Source organism: Sarcophilus harrisii, chromosome 4 (assembly GCF_902635505.1).
Source record: "Sarcophilus harrisii chromosome 4, mSarHar1.11, whole genome shotgun sequence".
NCBI classification, from domain to species: Eukaryota; Metazoa; Chordata; class Mammalia; order Dasyuromorphia; family Dasyuridae; genus Sarcophilus; species Sarcophilus harrisii.
Genome location: NC_045429.1, coordinates 284,791,614 through 284,815,516, shown reverse-complemented (window position 1 = coordinate 284,815,516; position 23,903 = coordinate 284,791,614). Strand labels below are relative to the sequence as shown.

At 47.5% G+C, this 23,903-nt stretch overlaps 4 protein-coding genes across 8 annotated transcripts; 2 read left to right on the top strand and 2 right to left on the bottom strand.

Moving 5' to 3' along the window:
* Window positions 1–672: 672 nt before the first annotated feature.
* On the top strand, window positions 673–5,243 carry EGFL8 (EGF like domain multiple 8). Its single transcript, XM_003768918.4, has 9 exons — window positions 673–776; window positions 1,459–1,594; window positions 1,748–1,870; window positions 2,072–2,184; window positions 2,292–2,387; window positions 2,482–2,652; window positions 3,278–3,357; window positions 3,485–3,638; window positions 3,999–5,243. Exons 2-9 carry the CDS (start codon window positions 1,494–1,496, stop codon window positions 4,046–4,048), a joined length of 888 nt encoding a protein of 295 aa, XP_003768966.1. The 5' UTR covers window positions 673–776; window positions 1,459–1,493; the 3' UTR covers window positions 4,049–5,243.
* AGPAT1 (1-acylglycerol-3-phosphate O-acyltransferase 1) lies at window positions 4,627–14,827 on the bottom strand. 3 transcript variants are annotated; one of them, XM_031965111.1, is made up of 7 exons: window positions 14,688–14,827; window positions 9,401–9,609; window positions 8,971–9,104; window positions 8,270–8,445; window positions 7,985–8,080; window positions 7,708–7,780; window positions 4,627–6,338 (listed from the first exon to the last, which is right to left on the bottom strand). In XM_031965111.1, exons 2-7 carry the CDS (start codon window positions 9,598–9,600, stop codon window positions 6,154–6,156), a joined length of 864 nt encoding a protein of 287 aa, XP_031820971.1. In that variant the 5' UTR covers window positions 9,601–9,609; window positions 14,688–14,827; the 3' UTR covers window positions 4,627–6,153. The 3 variants fall into 3 exon arrangements, with proteins under 3 accessions (XP_031820971.1, XP_031820969.1, XP_012404396.1); XM_031965109.1 differs by lacking the exon at window positions 14,688–14,827 and adding an exon at window positions 14,291–14,435; XM_012548942.2 differs by lacking the exon at window positions 14,688–14,827 and adding an exon at window positions 12,969–13,290.
* A 44-nt stretch (window positions 14,828–14,871) lies between these two features.
* RNF5 (ring finger protein 5) lies at window positions 14,872–19,803 on the top strand. 2 transcript variants are annotated; one of them, XM_003768921.4, is made up of 6 exons: window positions 14,872–16,291; window positions 18,536–18,554; window positions 18,672–18,784; window positions 18,892–18,946; window positions 19,038–19,155; window positions 19,253–19,803. In XM_003768921.4, the coding sequence occupies exons 1-6, from the start codon at window positions 16,152–16,154 to the stop codon at window positions 19,348–19,350; spliced, it is 543 nt and encodes a 180-aa protein (XP_003768969.1). In that variant the 5' UTR covers window positions 14,872–16,151; the 3' UTR covers window positions 19,351–19,803. The 2 variants fall into 2 exon arrangements, with proteins under 2 accessions (XP_003768969.1, XP_012404398.1); XM_012548944.3 differs by lacking the exon at window positions 18,536–18,554 and having other exon boundaries at window positions 14,872–16,265.
* A 110-nt stretch (window positions 19,804–19,913) lies between these two features.
* Window positions 19,914–23,219, bottom strand: AGER (advanced glycosylation end-product specific receptor). 2 transcript variants are annotated; one of them, XM_003768947.4, is made up of 11 exons: window positions 22,984–23,213; window positions 22,636–22,736; window positions 22,340–22,532; window positions 22,138–22,202; window positions 21,945–22,032; window positions 21,596–21,784; window positions 21,326–21,456; window positions 20,954–21,095; window positions 20,517–20,543; window positions 20,292–20,421; window positions 19,914–20,212 (listed from the first exon to the last, which is right to left on the bottom strand). In XM_003768947.4, the coding sequence occupies exons 1-11, from the start codon at window positions 23,033–23,035 to the stop codon at window positions 20,116–20,118; spliced, it is 1,215 nt and encodes a 404-aa protein (XP_003768995.2). In that variant the 5' UTR covers window positions 23,036–23,213; the 3' UTR covers window positions 19,914–20,115. The 2 variants fall into 2 exon arrangements, with proteins under 2 accessions (XP_003768995.2, XP_031820967.1); XM_031965107.1 differs by having other exon boundaries at window positions 21,945–22,202; window positions 22,984–23,219.
* Window positions 23,220–23,903: the final 684 nt, after the last annotated feature.

Below are 23,903 nucleotides of genomic sequence, written 5' to 3'. Positions count from 1 at the left end.
CTGTGGAGTGGGAGTTAAAAGAGGCATCATTTGGGCCCTTTTTTGACCTTTATGGGTTTGGGTGGGTGTGGGTGAATTGGTACTAGACAATAAGCCTCCTTTTCCTCCAGCAAGGAATGTTGATCTAGACAAGGGGGCCCTGTCTTCTCTAAAGTAGGGGGCAGACTGACTCACAGCTTCTATGCCCCTTACAAATGCCAGAGGGAGCTAGAAACATTTCTTCCTGGGGCCCTAGCTTACCCCACTTTGGAGGGGGAGGGCATATTCTCTCTCAAACTACCTTTCCCCTGTTTCCCATATACTGGCCCACATTTATTCATTTTTATATTCCCATCTTCCTCTTGTCAAGTCCATTTATATATTTTCCTCCCTCTCTAACCCTAACATTCTCTCCTGACCTACTAATAGATCTTAGTCTCATTGTTGGGAAATGGGGACTTGGGACCACTGGACCCTGCTGAAAGGAGGCTTCTGGGGCCTTAGGGATTATAAAAGATGGGGAGATATAGGTTGGAGAAAACTCCTTTGCAAAGGTTTATTGGAGTTGAGTGGAAAGTATGTGAAAACTTGACCTTAAGTTTCCTGGGCTGATGCTAACATTCACAGGATCTCAGCTAGTAGCAAAGGGAATAAGGTGGAGGCGGGGAAGAGAGAGTAGAGATGGGAGGCTCTATATCTAGCCCAACCCCTTCTCTCTTAGCTTTCCTACTTGATCCTGCCTGAGACTTTTGTCTGCAGCAATTCCCAGTGGACTGAGGGAGAGAGAGAAAGCCCAGGTGGGAATGGGTATGGGGTAGGAAGGGGGTGGGGTGGGGAGGGGAAGAAAAGGAAAAGATGTTCTGATCAAGCTGAGGGATGAGTATGATTTAGAGGTGGAGGATGTTGATATCATGCAAGATTTTGGTATGGAAGAAGCATGTGTAAAAGGTGTAGGTGTAAAGATGTCTGTTTGGGGTATTTGTAAAATGCAATTCGGTTCCACAAACACATGCTATTTTGTGCAAGGCACTAACTATTTAAGATATGTGTCTAGAAAGATCAGAGCATTATTTCAGGAGAAGAGTGTCTGGGAGATGAGAAACATGGAAATAATGGATAAGGTAGAAGGGAAGACAAGAGTCTATAGGGTAGTATATAAAATAAGAGTATATGTATCTCTTATGTGTCTGGGTAGCAGTGCTGTGTAAAAAGAGAAGGAATAATATTAAAGGCATATGCAAGGGGTTTAGGATATATTGGCAAGTATTAGAGGAGGAGTATATGACCGGACACAACTGTAAGGAAAGGTGAAGATTGCTACAGGTAGTGAGTGAGGGGGTATAGCCATAGTCACCTCACATTCAGCTTCTTGAAAGGTACACAAATGAGGGATTCCTCCTAGGGTTTTGAAAGGCTCAGAGCAGACAGGAATAAGTGAGAACACTCCTTCATTCATTAACTCCTTCTTACTCCTTTCAGGATAGCAACGTGTGACCCCTCATATACAAGTGATCATGGGGTCTGGGGTCCGGGTTTTGCTGTGCTGTCTGCTAGTGGGGTTCTCAGTCCTGCTCTTTTTTGGGGGGCAGAGGGCGAATGGGGACCTTCCATACAGGTGAGGATGTTGTTTCCCTCATGGGGGTGGGAGTTGGAGCGCCTTGGTGGAACATCCTTAAGTAACACTGAAGTCCCCTTCAGAGAAGGGGGCTCTCTAAGGGCAAGTCTGTTCTGAATCTCCATCCTCTCTTCTCCCTCCACTTGGGTGCAGCAAGGGAGTTTGCTCCAGGCAGACCTTGGTGATTCCTCTAAGATACAATGAATCCTACAGCCAACCAATATACAAACCTTATTTGACACTGTGTGCAGGTCAGCGGATCTGCAGCACTTACAGGTGAGTGAGTTGGGGGTTCTTGAATGCCCCAGTCTAGGAAGAGTTGTGAGTTGCAGGGAAGGGATGAAGTTGAGCATTTGTGTTTAGGAATTGGGAGTTAGACTACAGATTGAGTTATTGAGGAGAGCTTACATTGGGATGAGATCTAGAATAGCCATAGGGAACCATGTTCCAGGATCTTAAGTCATTTGCTCCTTCTAGGACCACATACCGCGTGGCATGGAGGGAGGTTCAGAGGGATGTGCAGCAGTTTCATGCCATATGTTGTCAGGGTTGGAAGAAGAAGCACCCAGGGGCACTGACCTGTGAAGAAGGTGTGTGGGAAGGAGGGGAAGATGCTTGGTGGTAGGGTTGTGAGAGCCTGCCAAGAGGATGGGAGCTCATTCCCTATTCTGACCCCATCCTCTTCTTCCATCCCCAGCCATTTGTCCTAAGCCCTGTCAGAATGGAGGGATTTGCATTCAGCCTGACCAGTGCGAATGCACCCCAGGCTGGGGAGGGAAGCATTGTCACATGGGTGAGTATTAGGCTACTTATTTCTGTTCTTTAACTTCTTGCTCTAGAGGGTAATCTAGACCATGGCACCGCAGGGCTTCTTTCTCTTCCTTTAGATGTAGACGAATGCAGCACTGGCATCATTCTTTGCTCTCATAGCTGTTCCAACACCCTGGGCAGCTTCACTTGCAGCTGCCCAAAAGGTCTAGTTCTCGGGACCAATGGAAGGACTTGTGAGGAGGTCCCCTCTGAACCACTTCCCAGTCCCAGTATCCTTAGTTTGACAGGTAAGTGGAACCCTCTTCACAACATTGCTCCCTTATTAATGATCATGTGAAGGAGCTACTACATGTTCCTAACTAAAGAGTCCTGACACTCAAATCTGGCTCCTACTGTGGAAGCCTTGTTTCATATAATTCTAAGTTCATTCTCTTTCTACCTTCCCATCTCACATTCTCATTTCAATCTTCTCAAAATTGCCTTTTTTCAAGTCTCAACTTCAGGTGTATAATTCCCCTCCATTGGACTGTATGATTTCTGAGGTCCTTTCTAGCTCAAAAATTTATGATTTTATGCCCCTTCAGAAAGGGAAATCTTTTCAGATTTCTCATAGCATTTTATATGATCATAGATTTAGAGCTGGAAAGGATCTGAGGCTCATCTAGCTCCATCTCATTTTACAGATGAATAGGCTCATGTCTAATGGCAGATATGGCATTTGAATTCAGATTATTCCCCTGGTTCCAAGTCTGACTTCTAAGTCCCTCTATGACATTTTCCCTTGTGCAGTTCTTGCTCTCCTTTATCTTATTTGTGCATCTCTTACCTATTCTCCCTTTTGACTGAGTTCTCTTGAGAAAGCAGTGTCATTTAGTGTAGTGCTCCTAAAGTTTGCTGAACTATATTCTCCAGTTCGGGAGGCGAAGAAAGAAAAGCATTCCCTGAGGCTGAAGGTTGGAGAATTACGTGGGCGACTGGAGGTCTTGGAGCAGGTGAGACTCTGGGGTCAAACTACTAGCAGGTAAATTCAGAGGCTACAAAGCTATAGGACAGTCAAAGGAGCCCTCCAGTGGGCAAAGGCATTTCAGCAGCACCTTTGGCATCTTCCTGCCCCCACAGTGGGCTGGGCAGGTGAGTGCCTGGGTTCGAGCTGTGCTGCCAGTGTCTCCTGAAGCGATCCGACCTGAGCAGGTGGCAGAACTATGGGGGCGAGGAGACCGCATAGACTCGCTTAGTGATCAAGTGCTGCTTCTGGAGGAGAAACTGGGCGCCTGTGAGTCCACTGTTCCATTACCTTCTTTCCATTAACCAGTAAACTTCCTTTGTACTCCCGAACATACCTATATACTTAACCTTATCCCCATACATAATCATATCAGTTCTTTATGCCCCCTTCGACCAACAGTCATACTTCTCAACTTTTCCTGCATTCTTACATGTTAGCAACTGTTCTCTTGGATTTTGCCCCTATCTTCTTCTCTATAAGGTAATGGACAAATTCTTGGAGGAAGGGGTGGTATTATTCCCGCTCTCACCTTCCCAATGCTGAGGCTGAAATCAGCTCTAAAACTCTTTGCCAGTCTCCACATATCTTCCTTCTTCCCCCTCCCCGCCCATGTATGTCTCTTAATAGGTTCTTGTGAGGACAACAGCCTGGGTCCAGGTCTCAACCACGGCAGATAAAAGCCCTTTTGGACAGCAACACTTTCTATTTTCAATGCCTGCCCTCCACCTTCTTTGCCCAGGGAAATTATTACTAAAGGAATTAAAACAGCTGCAAATCTGGACAGAAAATGTCATCTGCATGCAGAAACAGAACTAAGGAGATTGAATGTAAATCAATACATGCTATGTTCACTTCTTTTTTCTTTATCTCTCCCATGGTTTTCCCTTGTGCTCTGATTTTTCTCTCCCAATAATTCATAAAGCAATATGTATTAAAAATAAATTTACTACAATAAAAAAAACTACAGTGCTAATTTCCTAAGGATATTGTTGGAAAAAAGAAAAAGGATCATTTGTACAAAAATATCTATTGAAGAATTTTTTGTAAAAAACTCATATGTAACTTGTGTCTAGTAGTTGAGGATAGCTGAATGTATTATGACAAATTGTAATATTGCTGTAGCATAAAAATGATTTTAAAAAAGCTGCCTAAGGAAGAGGCGAGAATATTCTTCTACTGCAGCCCCGCCCCCTTTTAGCGTAAGATGGGTTTGGACCACAGAGATCTTTTCCCCAACAAGATACAACACACAGAGTCCTTCCATCTCCCTTTATTCTCCATATTTCGCTATTAATCCAGATAATAAAAACCATCGGAGCCAAGCAAACTCTTGGACTGCCTCTTTCATCCCCTCCAGGCCCACCCTCCTGAGGTAGGAGAGGAGAGTGTTTGGAAAGGAGGAAAGGGCAGTCCTGGTACCCGTGATAGGGGAGATTACTGGAATACGGAGGCCTTGGGAGGAAAAGCAGAACCGTTTGGGAGAAATGTCAGGGAGTCCCCTCACCTCCCCAGATCATACTGGCCTGGGGTGGGGGAAAGAGTAGGACCATCAAATGGTCCTTCTTTCCCCACCCACCCTTTCATTAATGCTCATCAGATTGGGGAAAGGGCATCAGCAGGACTGAGTTTCCCCAAAAGAAGAATGGGGCTTCTCTTTTCCCCTCCCACCTAAATGGGGATGTGCTACTTAAGGCTGGGATCCTCTTCTAGGCTGGGAATGGCTGCTAGGCAAGGAAGCCTAGATTTGGCTGGGATTCTCCTCTACCCCTTTTTATAATCAGCCTCGAGCCTTTCCCTTTGGACTTTATTAACACTGAGAGCTTTTGGCTGCCAATCTGGACGATGGGAGGTGGGGGAAGGGCAGCTCCTCAGCAGCAAAGGAAAGAAAAATAAATTAAAACCTACTCCAGCTCCCTCTAACCAGCTTTCAGCTCTTCCTACCATACCTCCTAGAGTAAGAAATTAATGCAGCACCGGTAACTCCACCCTTCCCAAAGGTCTGGGCCTAAAGGTACAGCCTAAGGCCTAAGGACTGTGTGGGAAAAGGACGGGGTTGGGCTGGTCTCCTGCTTCTCCAGGGGAATTTTTAAGAGTGTACTATCTCTGGAGTGTACCACCCACAAGTCGAAAGGGAGGAGGAGAAGGAAAAGGAAGAGAAGGGAAAGAACAAGGAATTCTTTGTGTCAGGGGAAAATGAGTATCGCCGGCAAAATGGACTGTACCAAGTAAAAGGGGAAGGTACAAGTCCCTGGGAAAGAGGACTCCACAAAAATTCATTGGGGTAAGGGGAGCAAAGAGTCTCGTCTGGGTCTTCCTCGAGTCTGCGCCCCCCGAGTTGGATAAGTCCATTTGCATCCAGAGAGTTGGGAAGGGGGTAGAAGAGAAAGAACAGAGCACTTCCATAGAGGCGGATGTGTACACAAATCATGGGTGGGGAGAAGAGGAATCTTCCACTGTGGGGTGGGAATGGTCCATGCCTAATGGAACATACCACTCAGGAGACAGAGAGGGGAGCAGAATGTTCCACAAATAAAATGAGAGGGAGTGTGTAGTCGGGAAAATCCAGAAAGGGATTGGGAAGAAAGAGGAAAAAGGGTGGAAGAAAAGCACTTTGTCCATGTCCACTTCGGAAGCTGAAGATTCGGAGTAGAGAATTATGGGAGGAGTGGCTTGGCTGTACCATAAAGGAGAAATGGGATGGGGGAAGTGAAGAGGGAGTCAGGCCCAGTCCAGGGACCATTAGGCTCGGGGAGGGAATGTGGAGGAGTGGTAGGAGGAAGGCTCAGGGGCCAGCCTCACCAGCCCCACCAGGTTTCTTTAGATAGTCACCCCCTCCCCGGCCATCAGTAGAGATCTCCCGAAAAACTGTGAGCATGGAGTGACGGATTCTGTCAGCGAGGTCCGGCACGTTGTCTGGGGTCAGCCCTTCTGTAGCCACAGGGGGAAGCACCCGTACCTGACATGTTCCTGCGGATGAGGAAACAAGCTATCATTCCAGGTCTTTCTTGAATTTTCATCTCCCTTTATACTCTTAAAAAAAAGCCTTTGCTCAAGCCTCATTGGCAAACTTACACATTCTTGCTTGCAGACATTACAGTTCTCCTTTCTGCCCCTGTGCCCCTTCTAATTTTCTCCTCTCTACCTCCAATATCTAACACATTCAAAGAAACACTGAATATCAAAGCTGGAAGGGACCATTTAGAAAATCAAGTCCAATGCCAAGAGGAAATGAGGAGGGAAAGGAAGTGACAAGTTAGTGGGAACACTGGAACTAGAACCCATTCCTCACAGTTTAGTCCAATTATTCTTTCTACTAGATGGAATCTGTATTATACCAGTTATCAATTCGTCCAATAACCACAAAGTGCCTCCAATTACAAATATGGAGGTATGTTTCAGAAGCCTTGTGGTTTAGTAAAGAGAGCATGGGACTTTAGTTTTACTAGCTATGAGTTTGGGAAATTCATCTCTGTACAGCAGTTTCCTAATCTGCTGAATGAGGATAATAATAATTCATTACCTACAAGGCTGAAGAGAGCAAATGAAACTTTACAAAATGCTACACTGTCACTGTTATTCTGGAGCTGTTTCCTCCTCTACAAACTGAGATAAATGATTCTTCACCAGATAGACATACCTCTACAAAAAGAGAGGAGGTTACCTGACTAGGGTCATCTAAAGGGGTTGGTGAAGACTCTCATGGAGAAATAGAAGCAGAGGGAAGAAAGTGGAGAAGGGAGGAGCAAAGGTATGATGCCTGCTCCAGGAGAAAGAAAACATTCAGAATGGTTCAAAATTTTCTTCAAAAAAGGAAAAAAGAAAGCATGACCTTCTAATGACTGTTAAGGTCATGCAAGTAAGTTAGTACAGACAGGGCCATTATTAGAACCCAGGTTTCTAGTCTCTTATGCAAGTACTCTTCCTTTCAAGACCTAGCTCAATCTTTGAAACCTTTCCTGATCCATTCTAGCCCAAAGTGATCCATACTTTTTGCATTCTGTAAACATCAACACCTTTCTTACTATCTTGTATTTATTAGCTATTTTCTCATGTTTTAAGCCCTGGTTTCCTACTAGATTATAAGTTCTTTGAAGGACATCTTTATGTCCACCACAGCATTTGGCATGTTTTACATACATAGTAGGTATTCTGTATTTGTTGAGTCTGATTTCCAGGGACTTGACTAAGTAATTCAGCTCTGATGTTCTATGGTTCTATGACTAAATGATTTCTTGGCTTCTCAAAGATTCATATTTCACTCTCCCTTCCATAATTCCACTGGCCACTCTACCCTCTCCCTACCAAATCTTCATGATCAACACTTAGGTCTTCTCACCTGAGGTGAAGCGCCGTTCTTTCTTGCAGTAGAAGTCTTTATAGGAGGACATGACAATGGGGATAATAGGGACCTGCAGGAGGGGTAAGGGTAAAATCAGAGGACAGCCTCCTTCTTCAGCCCTCCTCCCCTAGTAGTCCCTTTATCTGAACATCTCCTGATGAGCTTCTTTCCCTTGCTCATTAGCCCACAGAGAGTAAAGGGGTCTGGAGTTGGCTGGAAAGTTGCAGGAGAAAGGTAGTCTGTCAGTGGTCAAATGGGGAAACTGAATTCTGACCTGGGCCTGAACAGCAAGGTGGAAGGCGCCACGTTTGAAGGGAAGCATAGAGCCATTGTGGTTCCTGGTACCTTCAGGGAAAACCCAAACTCGGACCTAAGGAAGAAACTGGATCAGAGATAAGAAGAGACAGAGAACAAGCCAGAGATACAGCCAGTGTAATATAGAATGGAGAAGTTAGTGTCAAAGAGCAGATGTTACTCCGGGATATTAGAGGTCCTTCTGTGTGGCCGTTTAATCCCCTTTTCCCAATGGATTTTTTTTTCCCTCTTTTGGGTAACTCACGTTCTGGCTGAGCAGAGTTTGCGCAGCTTCAGCCATGACACTGATTGCATCCCCAGTCCGTTTCCGGTCAATGAAGATGACTCCAGCCAACCAGCACGCTAGCCCTGCTGGCCCAGCCCATAGCAGTTCCCGCTTGGCGATGGGCACACAACGACCTGGGAGCACCTCCATCATTCCTAGGGCAGGGAAGTAGTCATCGGAGCCAGTGAGTATGATATTCACTCTCAGTGTCAAGAGTAGAAAATAGGTTGTGGGACAGGAAAATGCTTTTACTTGATGGGAAGAGTAATGGAATGACAGGAAAGTGACACCCAAAGGGTGTCAAGGACATTTTAGAAGGGAAAAATAATTTGGAGGGAGATTTACCTCCCAGGGAAGGCTCTCTAAAGGGAGATCAGACACCAGGTAGAGAGGGGTAGGAGAAGGAAGTCAGATTTGGAAGGAAGAAGAGGGAAGAGAAGTTCCTAATATAGATGGGGAGGAAATTCTCAGGGAGAAAACAGTAGGGAAAGGGGGAGCAGTACTTTCTAAGATGAGAGGCTCTAGGAACATTTCCTATTGGGAACCGATGTATCTGGTGTGGGATAATGAATATCTCTAGGGTAGAAAGCTCCTTGGAGATGAGAGTTTTAAAACCTAGAGGGAGAAGAAGGTACTCAGGGAAGAAACTTTCCTATGGTTATGAGAGAGGACTGTCTTACCTAGTAGGTCAAGGGAGCTTTGGTGGTTGGAGACAACAACGTAGGGCTGGGTGGGGGGGAAATGATGGGTCCCTCGAACCTCCAGCCGGATCCCATACAGGTACTTGATGTGCAGCAGCATTAGTCGAAGGATCCTATGGGGATAGGCCCAGGATACCAGTTGAGTGTTTGTCAGAAAAGATCACATAGTTTTTACACTTATTTCCCCAGTATTCCTCTAACCCCACCCTCATCTTCTTGCATTGATCTTTTTCTCCATCTTAATTTTCCCTTCTCTTTTTCTGTTTCTTTTTTGCCTTATGTGTATAATCTTTTTCCCCTGGGTCCTTCTATATCTTCCCCACTCTGTAATCCCTTGTGCCTGGTACCTCTAGTAATCCATTTCCCCCCACCCTGTTTTCATTTCCCATTCCTTGGGTTTCTCTCTTACTTCATGTTCTCCACATTTCGTCCTCGAAGAGCACACACAGGGATGGCCAGCACTGCCAGGAAAAGGATCCAGCCGTTGTAGAAGGCCATTTTGCAGAAGTACTTGGCACTGGTGCTGTAACCCCAGAGCACAGGCACCAGCAGCAAAAGTAGTAATAGAAAGAACAGCAGCATTGTCCATGGCCCTGGCCACAGCTCCATGCTGGCCACCTGTAAGGAGCAGTGGGGAGGGAGGAGATAGATAGTGGGCCTGGAGCACTAGAAGGGAGATGTTGGGGGGAGTGGCCAACAGGGACCAGAGCAGAGAAACAATAAGACAAAAGTATAGGTGGGAGAGTAAGAATTTAGAGGGTCAGATTGGAGGGGGGTGGAGGGCATGAGGGGCAAAGTCATGGTAGAGAAAAGGGTCTTCCATTCCCAGATTCCCACCCAGCCAATCCACTTCAGAAAGATAGGAAGGACATAAGAATTGAGAAATCCTTCCTGGTTCCAAGATATACAAACAAAAAGACATATATAAATGTACACACATAGAGATATTTAAAAAAAAAAAAAAAAGACGTACACAAAACACACATTAGAATTGAAAGCAAGATAGTCATACCTATGAACAGCCTGTAGACACATGTACATATATAAATACACTTGAACATATATATATGGAAAAAAGACAAATATAGATATATATATAGGGACAGGGACCAGATCTATGATTTCTTCACTCCCAAGTGAGGAAATTCCCTTTACTAATCTAGATCAGGACTTTCAACGTAATTCATAGTTTGTCCAGGGTCAAACAGCTGTATGTATTGGAGGCAGAATGTGAACCCAAGTCTTGGTGACTACACAGCCACGTTGTCTCTCTGAGGCAGAGAGAGCTAAACACATCCAGAGAATCCCAATTTCACCCAAACTTTTCCTCTAGTCCCCCCTAAAAATACATAGAAAAATCTAAGGACAAAAGACAGATACAGATTGAACCAGGAACAGAGAGCTATGTTCCTCTTTTCCTCTGTCCCCCACCCAATATACAACCTCTCCAGGTATTAGAGGAAACATGATGAGGATTACATAAGTGACGAGTTAAGAATCCCACAGAACTCTAAAGAATCCATAGTACTGTGAAATAAGAGGTGGGGTGTATGTGTCTAAGATCACACTACCTGCCTCAGGAGGAAGAAATGGCTCAGGAGAAAAGGAAGACAATGTGACATGAGGAAAAAGAAGACAATGTGACGTCTCCCTCAGTAGTGGACACAATTTATCTTCCTTCTCCTCCCCCCATATGGAAAGGCAGTGGCTGACTTGAGTGTCAAAGGTAAAAGAGAGATCAATCCCATTGGCCAAGTGTGATAACATCACAAGGAAGAAACATGTGACAAACACACATTTTCAAGTGGCCTAGCAGAGAAGACATAACTGAACAGGGACAAACAAAGACACTCATAGTACATCACCTATGCCTCTTTCTCTTTCCTGAGGATGATAATAACAGTAAGCACACAATATATATTAGCTTAATTGAATCAAGAATGACAGTAGGAAAACACATAACAGACACTTAACAGGTGAGTACAACTGCAGAGGATAAGGGTCCTCATGGGGGGAAGGGACAACCAGATTAGAGAATAAGTAGGCCTTGGGAATGAAGAAATGGTGATGGCAGAAGTCAACCTCCATGTGTAACAATCCTCTGAACACATATACACACACATACATATATGTACCAGGTGAAGAAGACAAGAATGAAGACATGCTCACGCTGTTGATAACAATAACACCAGGTATTTAATACGGGGTAGTCCCATAGATACTGCTTCTAACATGGAATATGGTGTACTCTAAGCACATGCATTACATGCCAAAAGTATAACATGCTTTCATAAAGAACACAGAAATCATGACGATGTCATAACTACTGGGGAGGGAATGGGAAAGTGCACAGGGGAAAATTCAATAATGTGAAGAGGCAGAATGGTGGTAACATAATGGAGGGATGAATATAACAAATGTAAATCATATGGAGATAACATTCAATGCAGTACAGAAACAAAGAGTATTAATAAAATGCCTGGGGTGAAAACAACATGCCAAGTCATTAAACATGCAAATGATGAAAGCAGTGGAATGTTCAACATTAATAAAAACATGGACAGATGGGAGTGACATACTCATACACATGCCATATAAGTACACACTGATAAATTATAGTAGTAGTATAGATAACATGTCATGCAAAAATGTGGGCAAGTCAAATACATGCAAGGACATATGAACATGAGATGGGTTTGTGCCTGGAGGTCCATTACCCTGTACATAGGCTATGTACACAATTCCCTCAGGAATACATATCTAAGAATATCCGGAGGATATCCAACCACATAAGATTGCCAGATGTGTTACATAAACATATTGTTTACAAAACATTACAGGAAAGAAATGGTGAAATGGATGTTATCACATGACCAGAAATGCTATATAACATACATAAGATATACGTGCTCAAGCAATGCTAGAACTTCCTTAGAAAACTAAATACAGGAAAAGGGGTTAATACAACATAAAGACATGTGTTAAAAATAAATTAAATAATGGACTCAGACACCTGATTGTCCTATAGGGCAATAATCACAGGTACAACTTGTGAAATGAAACAAAACATACCACGGGCACAATCTGTATGTGTGTGTGTATGTGCATATATATATATATATACATATATATAAAAACTATGTGAAGATAACTACCTCGGTAGTGAAAGTCATGGGCAGAGCATATGAACATAAACATACAACTAATATGTAATGGAAAGATCTGAGAAGGTAGGCAACATATTTGAATCTGTATATATATATATATGTGTGTAAGGTATTTAAATGTGCTCCAAATGGATATGACACAAGGGACAGGTCATATTACATTATGTGATTGGACAAGTATGAACTTAGGAAAACAAAAGCATTATAGCCATCCTCTCTAATGGGAAATGGATATAACATCCAGCTAATATGAGCACATCTGCCATAACCATGGATCATATGGGAGCACATTCAACCATATGCAGGCCACTATCTGAAGCATGCACACTCAGTGAAGAAAAGGAAACAAAACACGTGTGTCAGGAAGGGCCTAACATGCACATAGGAATGTAGAGACCTTAGGTTCTGTGCATGGAAACAGAGGGGTGTCCTGGTATGATCCTGGAAACCAATATTCTCTTGGAGGAGGAGTCAGGAATGTAGTTTATAATCTACACTCCTTCCAAGGGATACAAGGGACGGAAAGAGCAACTGGGGGGAGGGGTGTAGGGAATTCCACAGTCCCCTCACCAAGCACACTTCATTCCCACCCCATCACTATCCCATAATCAGGCCAACCCTCCACTCACCAGGCCCTCCTCCATCCCTTTTCTTTTCTTTCTGGATCCTCTCCATCTTTCTCAGCCACTCCTCTCCCAAGTCTATCTTGCACTCTTTCCCCAGACCCCATTCTCCACCTCCATGACCTCCCAGCTCCCTCCTCCCACGACCCATCTCTCATCCCCCTCCCCAGTTCCATCCCTCCCCCACCTCAGTGGGGTAGGGGGCCTAGGGGGCTGGCCCCCTCCCCAGCCAGGCTGCGGCAGCGGTGGTGGCGGCTGTGTCTCTGTCTCTGATGGGGAGTCGGTGCCAAGGGGCCCTCAGGGTTTAGGGGTATCCTAGCCCCGGCTGGTGGAGGGGCTGTGGGAGTGGGGGGCCGGACCCATAGTGGTGAGAATGGTGGGAGGGAGGGTGTTCCCCCGGCTCTCTCCCTCCCTCCCTTACTGCTGTCTCTCCCTCGGAGGGCTGGGGCTGCCGATGCTGCTGCTGTCCCCCCCCCCCACAACGCCTGCTTGTTTCCGGGGCCGGCCAGGAAGTGGGGGGCGGTGACAGGCGGGCTATCTTGCCAATAGCCTGGACAGGGACCCAAGCATTCCCTCCCTCCAGCTTTTGGCCCTCCCTGCCTCTTCTTTTTTCTGCTAGCTCCTCCTGCTGAGGATTTTTGGTTATTCCTTCCAGCTGTCTCTCTTTCATAATCCTTTTTTCCCCCGTCTCTGGTTCTGATCTTTCCTGGCTTTCCCTGCTCGTTTATCCCTTCCTCCATTTCTCCCAGCTTTCTCCTCTCTGTCCATTAGGATAACTTTCCTCTTTCTTCCATTCCTCTGCTTCTCATTACTCATCCTTTTTCACCAGATGCTTTTCCTCGACTCTATCTCAGCCTCTCCCGTCCTTATCTCTCTTGTCTCTCCTAATCTTCCGACCCCTATCCTGTGGCTGTCCTCTTCTTTCTGTCCTCCCATTATCCTTATGGTTTCTCAGAACACTAGCCCCATCCTCCCCTTTTTTCATCTTACCCTCTTTCTGATCTTCCTACCCTCAAGGCCCCCTCCTCCTTCTTTTAATCCCCCAAGTCCCTTTTCTCTTCTCCTCCCAACCCCCTTTCTGCACCTTCCCTTTGGAGTCTCTCTTCTTCAGCCAGACTGGGAACTATTCCCTCACCCCAGAGATGGACTTGTGTATATTTTTCCCACCATTGAAACCAGGTCTTTGTTACTCACTTCTTTCTGGGAGTATGGGCGGACCATTCACCTTGAAGATGAAACAGGGAGCAGAGGCTAACCCTGAAGGCGGCCATCCCCAGTTTCTGATACTTGTTTTCTGGCAGCCCGACCGCCCGCCTCTGTGGCCCGGGCTTCCCACACTTCTTTCACCCTCCTTGGTACTCCCCACTTACGCAGCTTTATTCCTTTCACACAACTCTCCTTTCTATCTCTTTCTACACAACAAAACAAGCCATTCTTGTCATCACCATCTTCCCTTTCCCTCGCTGTCTTGCTAGGCCCTATTTTCTCTCTCTCCAATAGAAGCCCTACCTTCAGCTAACCAACTCCATCAGCTTGGGGACAGCCCTCTTTAGCTTTCCCTTTACTTTCCAGCTCCCCCAGATGTTGGGGTTCTTCCGGGTCCTTCCCCCTTTAGATGGCTTGGATTCTCTGAGGGCCCCTGTCTGGTTTGTCTCCTCCCTCCCTTAGAACCACAGAACACAGAATGTCCGAGCTGGAGACCTTGGAGACCACCTGTCCTCAGCTTACAAAGGCCCAAAGAAACTGCTGCCTAAGGAGGCGAGCCTCTCCTCTCTCCCTCTCCTCCCCAGATCCCTCCCTCTCTACCGTTGCCACAGCTGGCCCAAGCCTCTCGAAGGCCGGCGCCGGGGAGAGGCCCGCGGCGGACGGTGGAAGGGGGTGTGGGTGCGAAAGGGTGGGCTATTACCAGCTCGCTGTGTTTGGGCCCCAGAGGAGGGAGGCGCGCTGCCCGGGCCTGGCCGCCTACGCCACGCACTTGAGCCACGCTGAGCTGTAGCGGGTAGAGTAGGGGCGCCCTGCCCTGGAAGAAGACCCCAGGTCTGCTTGGTGTGTCACAGGGAGGAAGGGGCGGTTCTAAATCTGTCTCTGCAGGTCATGGCAGAAACATTAGAGTATCAGAACTGGGAAGGGCCTCGGAGACCATCCGAAGCATGATGGAAACAACAACGTCCAGCGCCACTTTGCAAGGGCGCCGACAACATGAGGGCCTGGCGGAAGGCCAGCGGCGCCCGAGGTCACCCCGAAACTCAGAGGCCGAGGAAAAATTTGAGCCCAGGCACTCTAACTACAGACTCAGCGCTCTTTCCCCCTGCACCACTCGGGCCGAACTAGATTTAAAATCGTTTCTGCTCTGCGCGTCATCGAAGAAAGGAATCTGGAGAGTTCGGCTCCGGGCGTAGGCCCAGATTAAGGGGGATGGAGTGCGTGTGCGCTCTTGGGTAGGGGGGTGGGGCGGGAAGGGTTTTCTAAAGCAAGCGATGGATCTGTGACGTCAAGGAGATGGGGCCAATTGCCATTCTCTGGGCAACATCATTGTAAAAAGCGCCGGACGTACTCGGATTCGGGTCCTTACGTCACCGAAACGGCTGAAGCCATTTTGAACTCGGTGACTAGCATAATTCTTTTTGCTTCCAATCCTGGCTAATCCGCGAGGTCTATATGTAGCCAATCAAATCTGAGGGTTTGGTGGAAGTGGCGAACGGAGAAGGAACTTGAGGCTGGGGTGGTGGCCAAACCAAGACCAATTGCAATCCCGTCGTTATAGCAACGAGGAAGACGGAGAGGAAAGGGCGGGTCCAAGGGAGGAACACCTCCTCCGGATAGGCCCGCTCTCTCTCTCACATGCTTGTTTGCGACCATTTCCCAGCCAACCGGCGGCTTCGGAATTTACGCGCTCATAGTCCAATAGGATCTCTGGATTGTGAATGAACCGAAGGAAGGACGGGGGCGGGAATTGGCTGGATTGTTAATAGCTAGAATCTGTGTCCTGGAGCCAATTGAGCACGACACAGAGCAATGGGGAACGAGTGGTGATGCTGATACAGTGCACTCTAATTTGCTGCGGACAATAGGGTCTGCCAGAACATCTTACGGCTTATCCTATGACGCAGCATCTTGACTGTCGGCCGCTTCGTCCAATAAGCACTCTTTAAGGGCGGGGCAATGCGTGCCTCTCCCTCCCCGGACTGGCGACCAATCCTTTCTTTCCGAACGCGATGTGACTGGTGGGCAGGATCACCAATGGAGGCTCGAAGACCTTGACGGATGACCAATGGGCAGGAGCAGGGGGGCGGGCTTTTCGGACCTTCTGGGTTTGTATATGTGTTTAGTGGGGGAAGACCTGTGTTGCGCGGGCAACAGTTGAGGGGCCATGGCAGCGGCCAGGAAGGAGGACGGAGGCTCCGAAGGGCCAAACCGAGACCGGGGAGGGGCAGGTGCGGCCTTCGAGTGTAACATCTGTCTGGAGACAGCGCGGGAGGCGGTGGTCAGTATGTGCGGCCACCTGTACTGGTGAGAGCCCCGGGACACCCCCCACACTCCTCCACCCCCACCCCGCTCTGCCCCCTCCCTACCAATGGGAGCCTGGGACATGTACCTTTAGTAGTAAAGCAGCGAGGGCCTCGGAACCTCCCCTCTCCCCTTGCCCCCACCCACTCTGTCTGTCTCCTCTGCCTCCTGGAGAGAGCTCCACAAAGTATCCCCTCCCTGGCGTACAGTCCCTCCGGGACAGACACACAGTTCCCCAGAGCCCCAGAGCCAGAGCTCGGCCCGCTTAACACGCCCCTCCAGCTAAATGACACAGGACTGCCGCGCGCCTCCCGCCCGCTGACGGGAGGGCTCCCGGAGACGCAGGCTCTTGCCTTGTTGGCGCCGGTGAGAAGCGGGATTTCCCCCGGGCTAGCGGCCCCCTTGGAAGGCAAGAGGGCTGAGGAGCCCTTGAAGCCGTGCACCCCTCCTCATGCGAGCGGGTGCTGGGCGCGCGCAGGGCGCACTTCTGTCCCGAGCCGCGTCCCTGTCTATGTGACTTGCCAGCCTGAGGAAGCGCGCGCACGGACACATTTCCCGGGTTCTTGCAACGTCCGCATGTGCTTGCCTTGCTGACAGCTTTGCACAAGCAGCCACACACACACTGGCACCAGGGACGAGAGCCTGCGCTCGCGTGGCTGTGCGGCGGGCAGCCGGGGCACACAGACGGGCACACGCCCCTCGGGCGGGGGGCTTAGGAGAGACGCCGCGCCCGTGCGCCCCGGGGCGCCTCCCACTTACCACGGCTTAAAGAAATGGCCCCTAAATACCCGCTGTGTGCAGAGCGGCAGGCGCAGAGGCTCGGGTCGGGTCTGGTGCCCGACTTCGTGGGGCTTCCAGGGGAGATGACATGTGTATAAGCAGTGCGCGAACGGCGGGTGTACAAGATAGTACCTGGGAAGCGCCTGAGACGCTCGAGGGCTACAGGGGTGTGTTCTCGCTGGAGGATCTCGCTAAGCCAAGAGCCGCGTCGGGCTTTTAGATATAAGCAGTCATTCTAATAAAGTTGGAGTTCAGCTATATGGAGTGGTGACAGCTAGCAGTCTAGTTTGGGGAGTAGAGTACGCAGAGGAGAGATAGGGGATTGCATTGGAAAGGTAAGTTGTTTCCAACTGTAGAGATGCTTGAATTCCACACAGAGGTGTTAGGGAATTCTGACCAAAGTGACTTGACCGGTGTTTAAAGAAAATTGGCCCGGGAGTAGTCTGAGAATAAATGAAAGTAGTTGGGAGGGGGGCCTTTATTGATGGTAGTAGTAGAAATAAAAAGGAGAATATTGATGAAAGAAAAGTAGAGGTGGAAGTTGATTGAACTTGCCGACTGATTGGATGTGAGAAGTTTAAAAAGGGAAAGTGCAAGAAGTAATTTTGGTTTTGAATATGGGAGTCTGTAAGAATAATGTTTATTGCCGTTAACAGAAATAATGAAGCCAAAAGGGAGAACAGGTTTGGAGGGAATGGCAGGACCTTAGGATTTATACCTGAAAGGAACCTTGGAAATCATTTAGTTTAGTCTCATTTTCTTAGCTGAATAGCTAAGTCAAATGTCTTGCCCAGGGTTAAGCAGAAAACAGGCCAGCACAGATTCAAACTTGATTCCTTTGACTTTGAATATAATAGCCATTCTGCTATATATATGAACTTAAGACTTACTAATTTGTTGAACTGGAAAATTTGGTCTGATAGAGCCAGGTGCAGAACCATTTATGTAGCTGTTGATTCAGTTAAGGAAGAGATGTCATAGGTGGAGAAAGGGATTGTGCTAAAGGAGATAGAAGAGGCTGACTTACCTTGGAGGGTTGAGAAGAGGAGCCAGCCAAGGAGAACAAGGCATTATTAGAGATGGAGGAAAACTAAGGGGAATGTGGCATCTCTGAAGTCAAGGGAGGAGATAGGTATCTTGAAGGAGGGATTATTCAGTGTAACTGAGGCTGTTGCATTTTTTAAAAAATATCACTTTGAGATCAGTTTAATGTAAATATAATTCAGATTGTGAAGGGTTGGTGCCAAGGAAGTGACACAAAGGGTTGTATTAGTAGGGGAGACTTAGGGCATTTGGGGTAATAGGAATTCATTTTGATGTGAAAACAGACATGTTGAAAAAGATTGAGAAGTGAAGAAATAATAATGAGTGATGAGGGAGATGGGGCTGGGAGGCAGTTGGGGCCTGGGGCCTCTGTGTATCTTCTATCTGCAGCTGTTCTGACCTCTGATCTCTCCTCCCACCAAGCTGGCCTTGTCTCCACCAGGTGAGTAGTGGAGTGGATGGAGAGGAAAGGGAAGTGGGAGATGGGTACTGAGAATTGGAGAGGCCTGGGGAGTAGAAAACCCAACCTATTTACTGTATACTACACTTCTTTCCTCAGTGGCTGGAGACTCGACCTGAAAGACAAGAATGCCCTGTGTGTAAGGCTGGAATAAGCCGGGAGAAAGTTGTTCCACTCTATGGGAGAGGAAGCCAGAAACAACAGGACCCTAGGTGAGAGGGAGTAACTGAGGGTGGAATCAGGCTCTGGAAATAACTTTTAAGTCTTGAGAAAAGGTAGGTGATTGATGGCTTCCTCACGTAATCTTTACCTTCAACAGATTGAAAACACCGCCACGTCCACAGGGCCAGAGGCCTGCCCCTGAAAGCAGAGGGGTGAGTCTTGCTTTTTCCCATCAGGGCTTTATGTCCCAAAAATTCCTCTTTCATCACTTACCTCATATCTACCATGTCTTCATCTTAACAGGGATTCCATTCGTATGGAGATGCTGGAGGCTTCCACCTTTCTTTTGGTGTGGGTGCCTTTCCCTTTGGTTTTTTCACAACTGTCTTCAATGCCCATGAGCCTTTCTACCGGGGTCCAGGTAAGAACCTTCTCCCTTTTTCCTCAGGATGAGAGTCTTCTAGCTCATTCCTTGGGACAAGGGACTCTTTTCTGCAACTCTTTAATTTCTCTTATAGGTGTGGACCTGGGACCCGGCCGTCCAGGCTCCGGCTGGCAGGACTCCCTCTTCCTCCTCCTAGCCATATTCTTCTTTTTTTGGCTGCTCAGTGTCTGAGCTGCCCCCTCTTAGGGGCCTCCCCCAACTAGAGGGAGAATCAGTATTGGAGGGCCCCAAAACTTTTTTTTTTAGGTATCTGCTCTCTGCTGGCTGAGGACAGACACAGCCTCCCCCAATCCCATCCCTCTAAGTGAGGGAGAGGGAATCAACTGATTACTGACTGGGAGAGCCAGAGAACCCTTTCCTCTCTAGTTGCTAAGTTCAGATGCAACTTTACTCCCAACTTGAGGGGTGAGGGAGTGAGAAATGGGTAAGGGGACTGTCTACTTTCTTCTCTACTTCTTCCCAAGTTCTCTTATTTGGGATGAAGAGGAAGTGTTCTTTATTCTCCCAATTTTTGATTTAATTTAATTTTCCCCTCTATGCCTAGGATGGGTTCTGTCTCCCTACCTTCATCCCCATCCTCACGCCATAATTTGTAAGGAATTCAATAAAAAAAATTGAAAATATGTCTGTGGGATCTTCCCAACCCCATTCCCCTGCTTCTTGCTTCTCAAGATCTTTCTTATTTGATACTTTTCCTTTGAGGTTCTTAGGGCAGTGAAGACACACACAGAGGATAGGATTATCAGATATTTAATAATCATTGTTTGGATGAGTATGCACAAGCAGGGAACAGGTTCAGCTCTCAGCTGATGTAAGACTGACTTTTCAAGAGAAGTAGTGAAAATGGGGAAGGGATACTGGGGGCCAGGAGAAATAGCATTAGGACAGGAGAGTGGGAAAAAGATGGATGGAATTAGATGGGTAGCCAAGGGTAGCTCAGGGTTCCCCTTCATTGTTCTCAGCTGTTTCTTCTTTTTCAGGTTGATTTAGTTCTGCCCGTTCTTCCTCTTCCTCTGGGCACTCAGGAACCTTCCTACAGAAGGAAAAAGGGATAGAGCCCTAGATGTTGGCTTCTGAACTCTGGCCCTAGGCTTTCCATTCTCTTCACTTACCTCTCTTCTTTGTGGAGCAGCCGCTGTCTTTTCCACAAAAGGAATCCCCCCAGCAGGGCAGCTGTGACCAGGCCACCCAAAACTATTAGAATGAGGGCCAGTAAGCCTAGTCCTGGGCCTCCCTCAGAGCCTGTGGGGAGATGACAAAACATGATTGGAGAGAGAGCAACTTTTGTGTTACTTCCAGTTTGCCTCACCAGCCATCCACATATCCATGATCCTTACCTTCTACTTGGTCAATTTCTCTAGAATCTGAAAGTCAAAGTAGATCTTAGTCAAGGGGGATAGAGCTAGAATGTGGGGAAGGAGGCAGGGAAGAGGTATTCCTACTGTACTTAGGACCTATTTTTCTCTCCATTGCTTGGATTTCCAAGGAAGATGAACTCCTCATTTATTCTTTCCCTCCCCCCCACTTCCCATTCCCCACCAAACACCCTTGCAGCTAAAGTTGTTTTTTCTAGCAATGGAGGAGGCTTATTGGGCTTCCTCTTTTGGGCAGAGGAGCCTGGACAGGAGCCTGGAAGGAACAGCCTTCTTGGGGGAGCAGTATGGGAAGTGGGAGCTGGGAAGGGATGGAGGATTGAGACTTGAAGTTTGGCCTCTGTGACTCATGCCTCAGTCTGGTCTGGGATTGAAATTTTGGACAGGAGTACTTTTCTCACCAATGATGCTGATGCTAACACCAGGACTTTCTCTTGACCTATGACTTTGGTCAGTGGCAACACAACTGTATATTCCTTGGTCTTGGACTGTGATCTCAGGAAGCAACAGCACAGAGCTTGGAGCAATGGCCAGAGGAGAACCCTGGGAAAGGATGGGGGAGGAGAGATACAGGATGGTTATCAGGGATCCCTTTCTATCATATTCTCCCATTTATCTTCCAAATTTCCTTCTCTCCTCCACCTAGTATTTCTGTAACTTTTCCTTCCTCTTTCTTCCCCCCCTTTTCAACCCAAATCATTCACCTCACAGTGTTTCACATAGCTCTCCTTTTCATTAAACTCACTGTACCATTAAGGAACTGAGACACTCACATCTTTAAGCCAATGAATTTGTGGTGAGTGCTGAGCAGGGACCTCACAGGTCAGGGTTACTGCCCCTCCAGGGGCCACTACTCCACCCTCTGGATCTACTACTAGTCGAACTTCCTCCAAAGACTCTGGCTCTGGGAATGAGAATGGTGGTTAATTCCTCTATAGCATACTGCTTCCCCATTTGAAATACATACCACCACCACCTTCACCAAAGACCCTATATATATAAGCCTATAGCTTTCTTCTTCTTCTCTTCCACTCATCTCTCACCCCAGACACTGAGTTGAATAGGAGGTGCGTGGAGGGCCTGTTGTCCAGGGGAACTGGGGCTGAAGCTAAGACTGCAAGAGAAGGTGGGGTTCAGAGGGCCTCCTGGGACTGGGGTCATTGTCAGCTCTGATTGTATTGTGAAAAGTCCTGTGTCAGGGTGTCTTCTGGTCTCCTCCCTCACAGATACTCCTGGTGGGGAAAGAAAGAGATTCATGTCCCAAAAAGTAGAGGACTGGATATAGAGAGGGGAAGGCCATGGCAAGAAGAAAGCTTTTTAAGATTTGGGAGATTATAGAGAGGAAATGGACATTGGACTACAGAGAAGAAAGTTTTCTTGAAGAAAACTCACCTTTCCCATCAGGCACCAAGGCTTTCCCATCTAGATGCCAGCTAAGAGTCCCTGCTGGGTATCCCCCTTCAGATAGGCATGTTCCTACCTGATATACCAGAAAAACCTCATCACCCTCCACTTTTGCCTTTGGAATGCCCTTTCCACCCATCATACACCATTCCCCCCCACCTTTTTTTCTTTTCAATTCTACCTTGTTGGGGATCCCAGCAATGAGTTCAGAGGCAGAGTTCACTATTTTTGGCTTGCTTGGAATCTCTAGAGGGAAAAAGAGATCAGGGGCCCTCAAAGGATGGTTTTTTTAATCCAGGTAGAGGATGTTGTGGGTGTGGGGGAAGAAGCCCCCAGGTTTGAAGATGCTGAAGATTGCAAAGAGAAGCTCTTTTTGCCCTTACGGTAGACACGGAGTCGGTAGTTGGACTTGAACTCCTTCCCATGGCGATTGGTTGCCTTGCACCTGAATGTTCCTTCATCCTGAATTCCAACAGCTGGCAGGAGGAGGGAGCCATTGGGGAGGACTCGAGCCACACTCTCCCAAGGGTTCTCTCCAGGAGAGAGGATTTTCCAGGCTTCAGTCCGGCCTGTGTTCTGGGGAGAGTTTAGGAAGCAAAGCATGACAAATAATTGAACAGGGGAGAAAATTCATGTGAATTAGAAAGCAAGAAGGCTTAAGAGAGAACTCCTAACTTACCAGTTTCCATTCAAGTTGCTGGGGTGGTTTCCTAGGAGCCCCCTTACAGGTCAGCACCAAGGGCTCCCCAATCCTGGCTGAGATGTTCTGACTGCCAACCACTGCCCTCAAGGAGAAAGCATGATATATTTTTGGGGTAGGGATGGGGAAGGGCAGAGATATGTGACAAGAGCCAGGACAGGGTTGGAGTCCCCTACTGAAGTAGCATCAGGTAAGGAAATAGCTAGGGAAGAACATAAGGGATAGGTATGGGAGGTAGAGGAGTAGGAATGGTAGGGGAATTGCAGTTGAATAGGGAAAAGGGGGAATCCCCAAGAAGGTTGGGGCTCATCTGGACCAGTGCCTTACCCCCTAGGCTAAGGATCAGCACCCAAGCTCCTGTGTTTGTCTGAAATGCCATCCTGTCTTCTCCCCAGCCTCCTGGTTGTTTGACTCTTCAGTGTCTTGCTACTGTCCCACATAAAGCCAGCACCCTGTGATTCTCCTCCCCCTTTCCTCCCCAATCTCCTCTGTCTGCTCCCCTGGAGAATGCCAGGAATCCAGCTGGGTTCTCAACAAGGGCCCTTGAAGTACCAGAAGAAACTGTTGTGTTCCCCAACCCAGGTACTGCTGACTCTTAGCAAAGCCACACCCATGGGGACTGGGGAGAAGCATGCTCTAAATCTTGGCACCCCCAAGCCAAGCCACTGAAGACTAGTGGGCATAGTAGACACTGTTCTAAGAGAGAAGTTGCCAGATAGAACTAGGGATAAGTCTATTCTCCCTAGGAGAAAGGGTATTGAGAGAAAGTAGAAGAAAAGGAAAAACCAGGCAAGGGAAGTTGAATAACACTTAAGTGAGTTGTGAAATCAAGTGTCAAACTCAAGACTCCTGGATTTCCAGAGCAGTGTTTGTCCCATTAAGCCATGATGATACCAGATTTCATGTGTGGGGAAAGATAAAAACCTAGAGAAATCCAAGTTCTCATATATGTGAAAAAAATTCTTCACCAAACCCAGGGGAAAAAGAAATTTCTTTATTTAAAACTGTCATTTGTTCTGTGAAACTACAAGTTTACAAGTGAGGAGATAACTGCCCCTTCCCCGCCCCCCCCCCCATCCCCATTACTTCCTGACCCTACCCCAGAATCCCTATATTGGGAGGAGTCTTCTCATCCCAACACACACACACCAAATCCTGAGGATGTTTGAGTTTAGCCAGGAGGGGAGAAGGGTGGAGATATGGGACATTTCTAATATTACCCCACCCCCCCACTTCACCCCTGTTGC

Bases quoted from the DNA above. Each gene is read 5' to 3' on its own strand.
- EGFL8 (XM_003768918.4), top strand. From the start codon at position 1,494: ATGGGGTCTGGGGTCCGGGTTTTGCTGTGCTGTCTGCTAGTGGGGTTC. The intron at 1,871-2,071 runs GTGAGTGAGTTG...TGCTCCTTCTAG, and splicing joins CGGATCTGCAGCACTTACAG to GACCACATACCGCGTGGCAT. The intron at 2,388-2,481 runs GTGAGTATTAGG...CTCTTCCTTTAG, and splicing joins AGGGAAGCATTGTCACATGG to ATGTAGACGAATGCAGCACT.
- AGPAT1 (XM_031965111.1), bottom strand. From the start codon at position 9,600: ATGGAGCTGTGGCCAGGGCCATGGACAATGCTGCTGTTCTTTCTATTA. The intron at 8,081-8,269 runs GTGAGTTACCCA...TTTCTTCCTTAG, and splicing joins AAACTCTGCTCAGCCAGAAC to GTCCGAGTTTGGGTTTTCCC. The intron at 6,339-7,707 runs GTGAGAAGACCT...CCTCATCCGCAG, and splicing joins AGAACGGCGCTTCACCTCAG to GAACATGTCAGGTACGGGTG.
- RNF5 (XM_003768921.4), top strand. From the start codon at position 16,152: ATGGCAGCGGCCAGGAAGGAGGACGGAGGCTCCGAAGGGCCAAACCGA. The intron at 18,947-19,037 runs GTGAGTCTTGCT...TCATCTTAACAG, and splicing joins CTGCCCCTGAAAGCAGAGGG to GGATTCCATTCGTATGGAGA. The intron at 19,156-19,252 runs GTAAGAACCTTC...TTTCTCTTATAG, and splicing joins GCCTTTCTACCGGGGTCCAG to GTGTGGACCTGGGACCCGGC.
- AGER (XM_031965107.1), bottom strand. From the start codon at position 23,035: ATGGCATTTCAGACAAACACAGGAGCTTGGGTGCTGATCCTTAGCCTA. The intron at 22,203-22,339 runs GTAAGGGCAAAA...TTTTCCCTCTAG, and splicing joins CTACCGACTCCGTGTCTACC to AGATTCCAAGCAAGCCAAAA. The intron at 20,213-20,291 runs GTAAGTGAAGAG...TTCCTTCTGTAG, and splicing joins CTGCTCCACAAAGAAGAGAG to GAAGGTTCCTGAGTGCCCAG.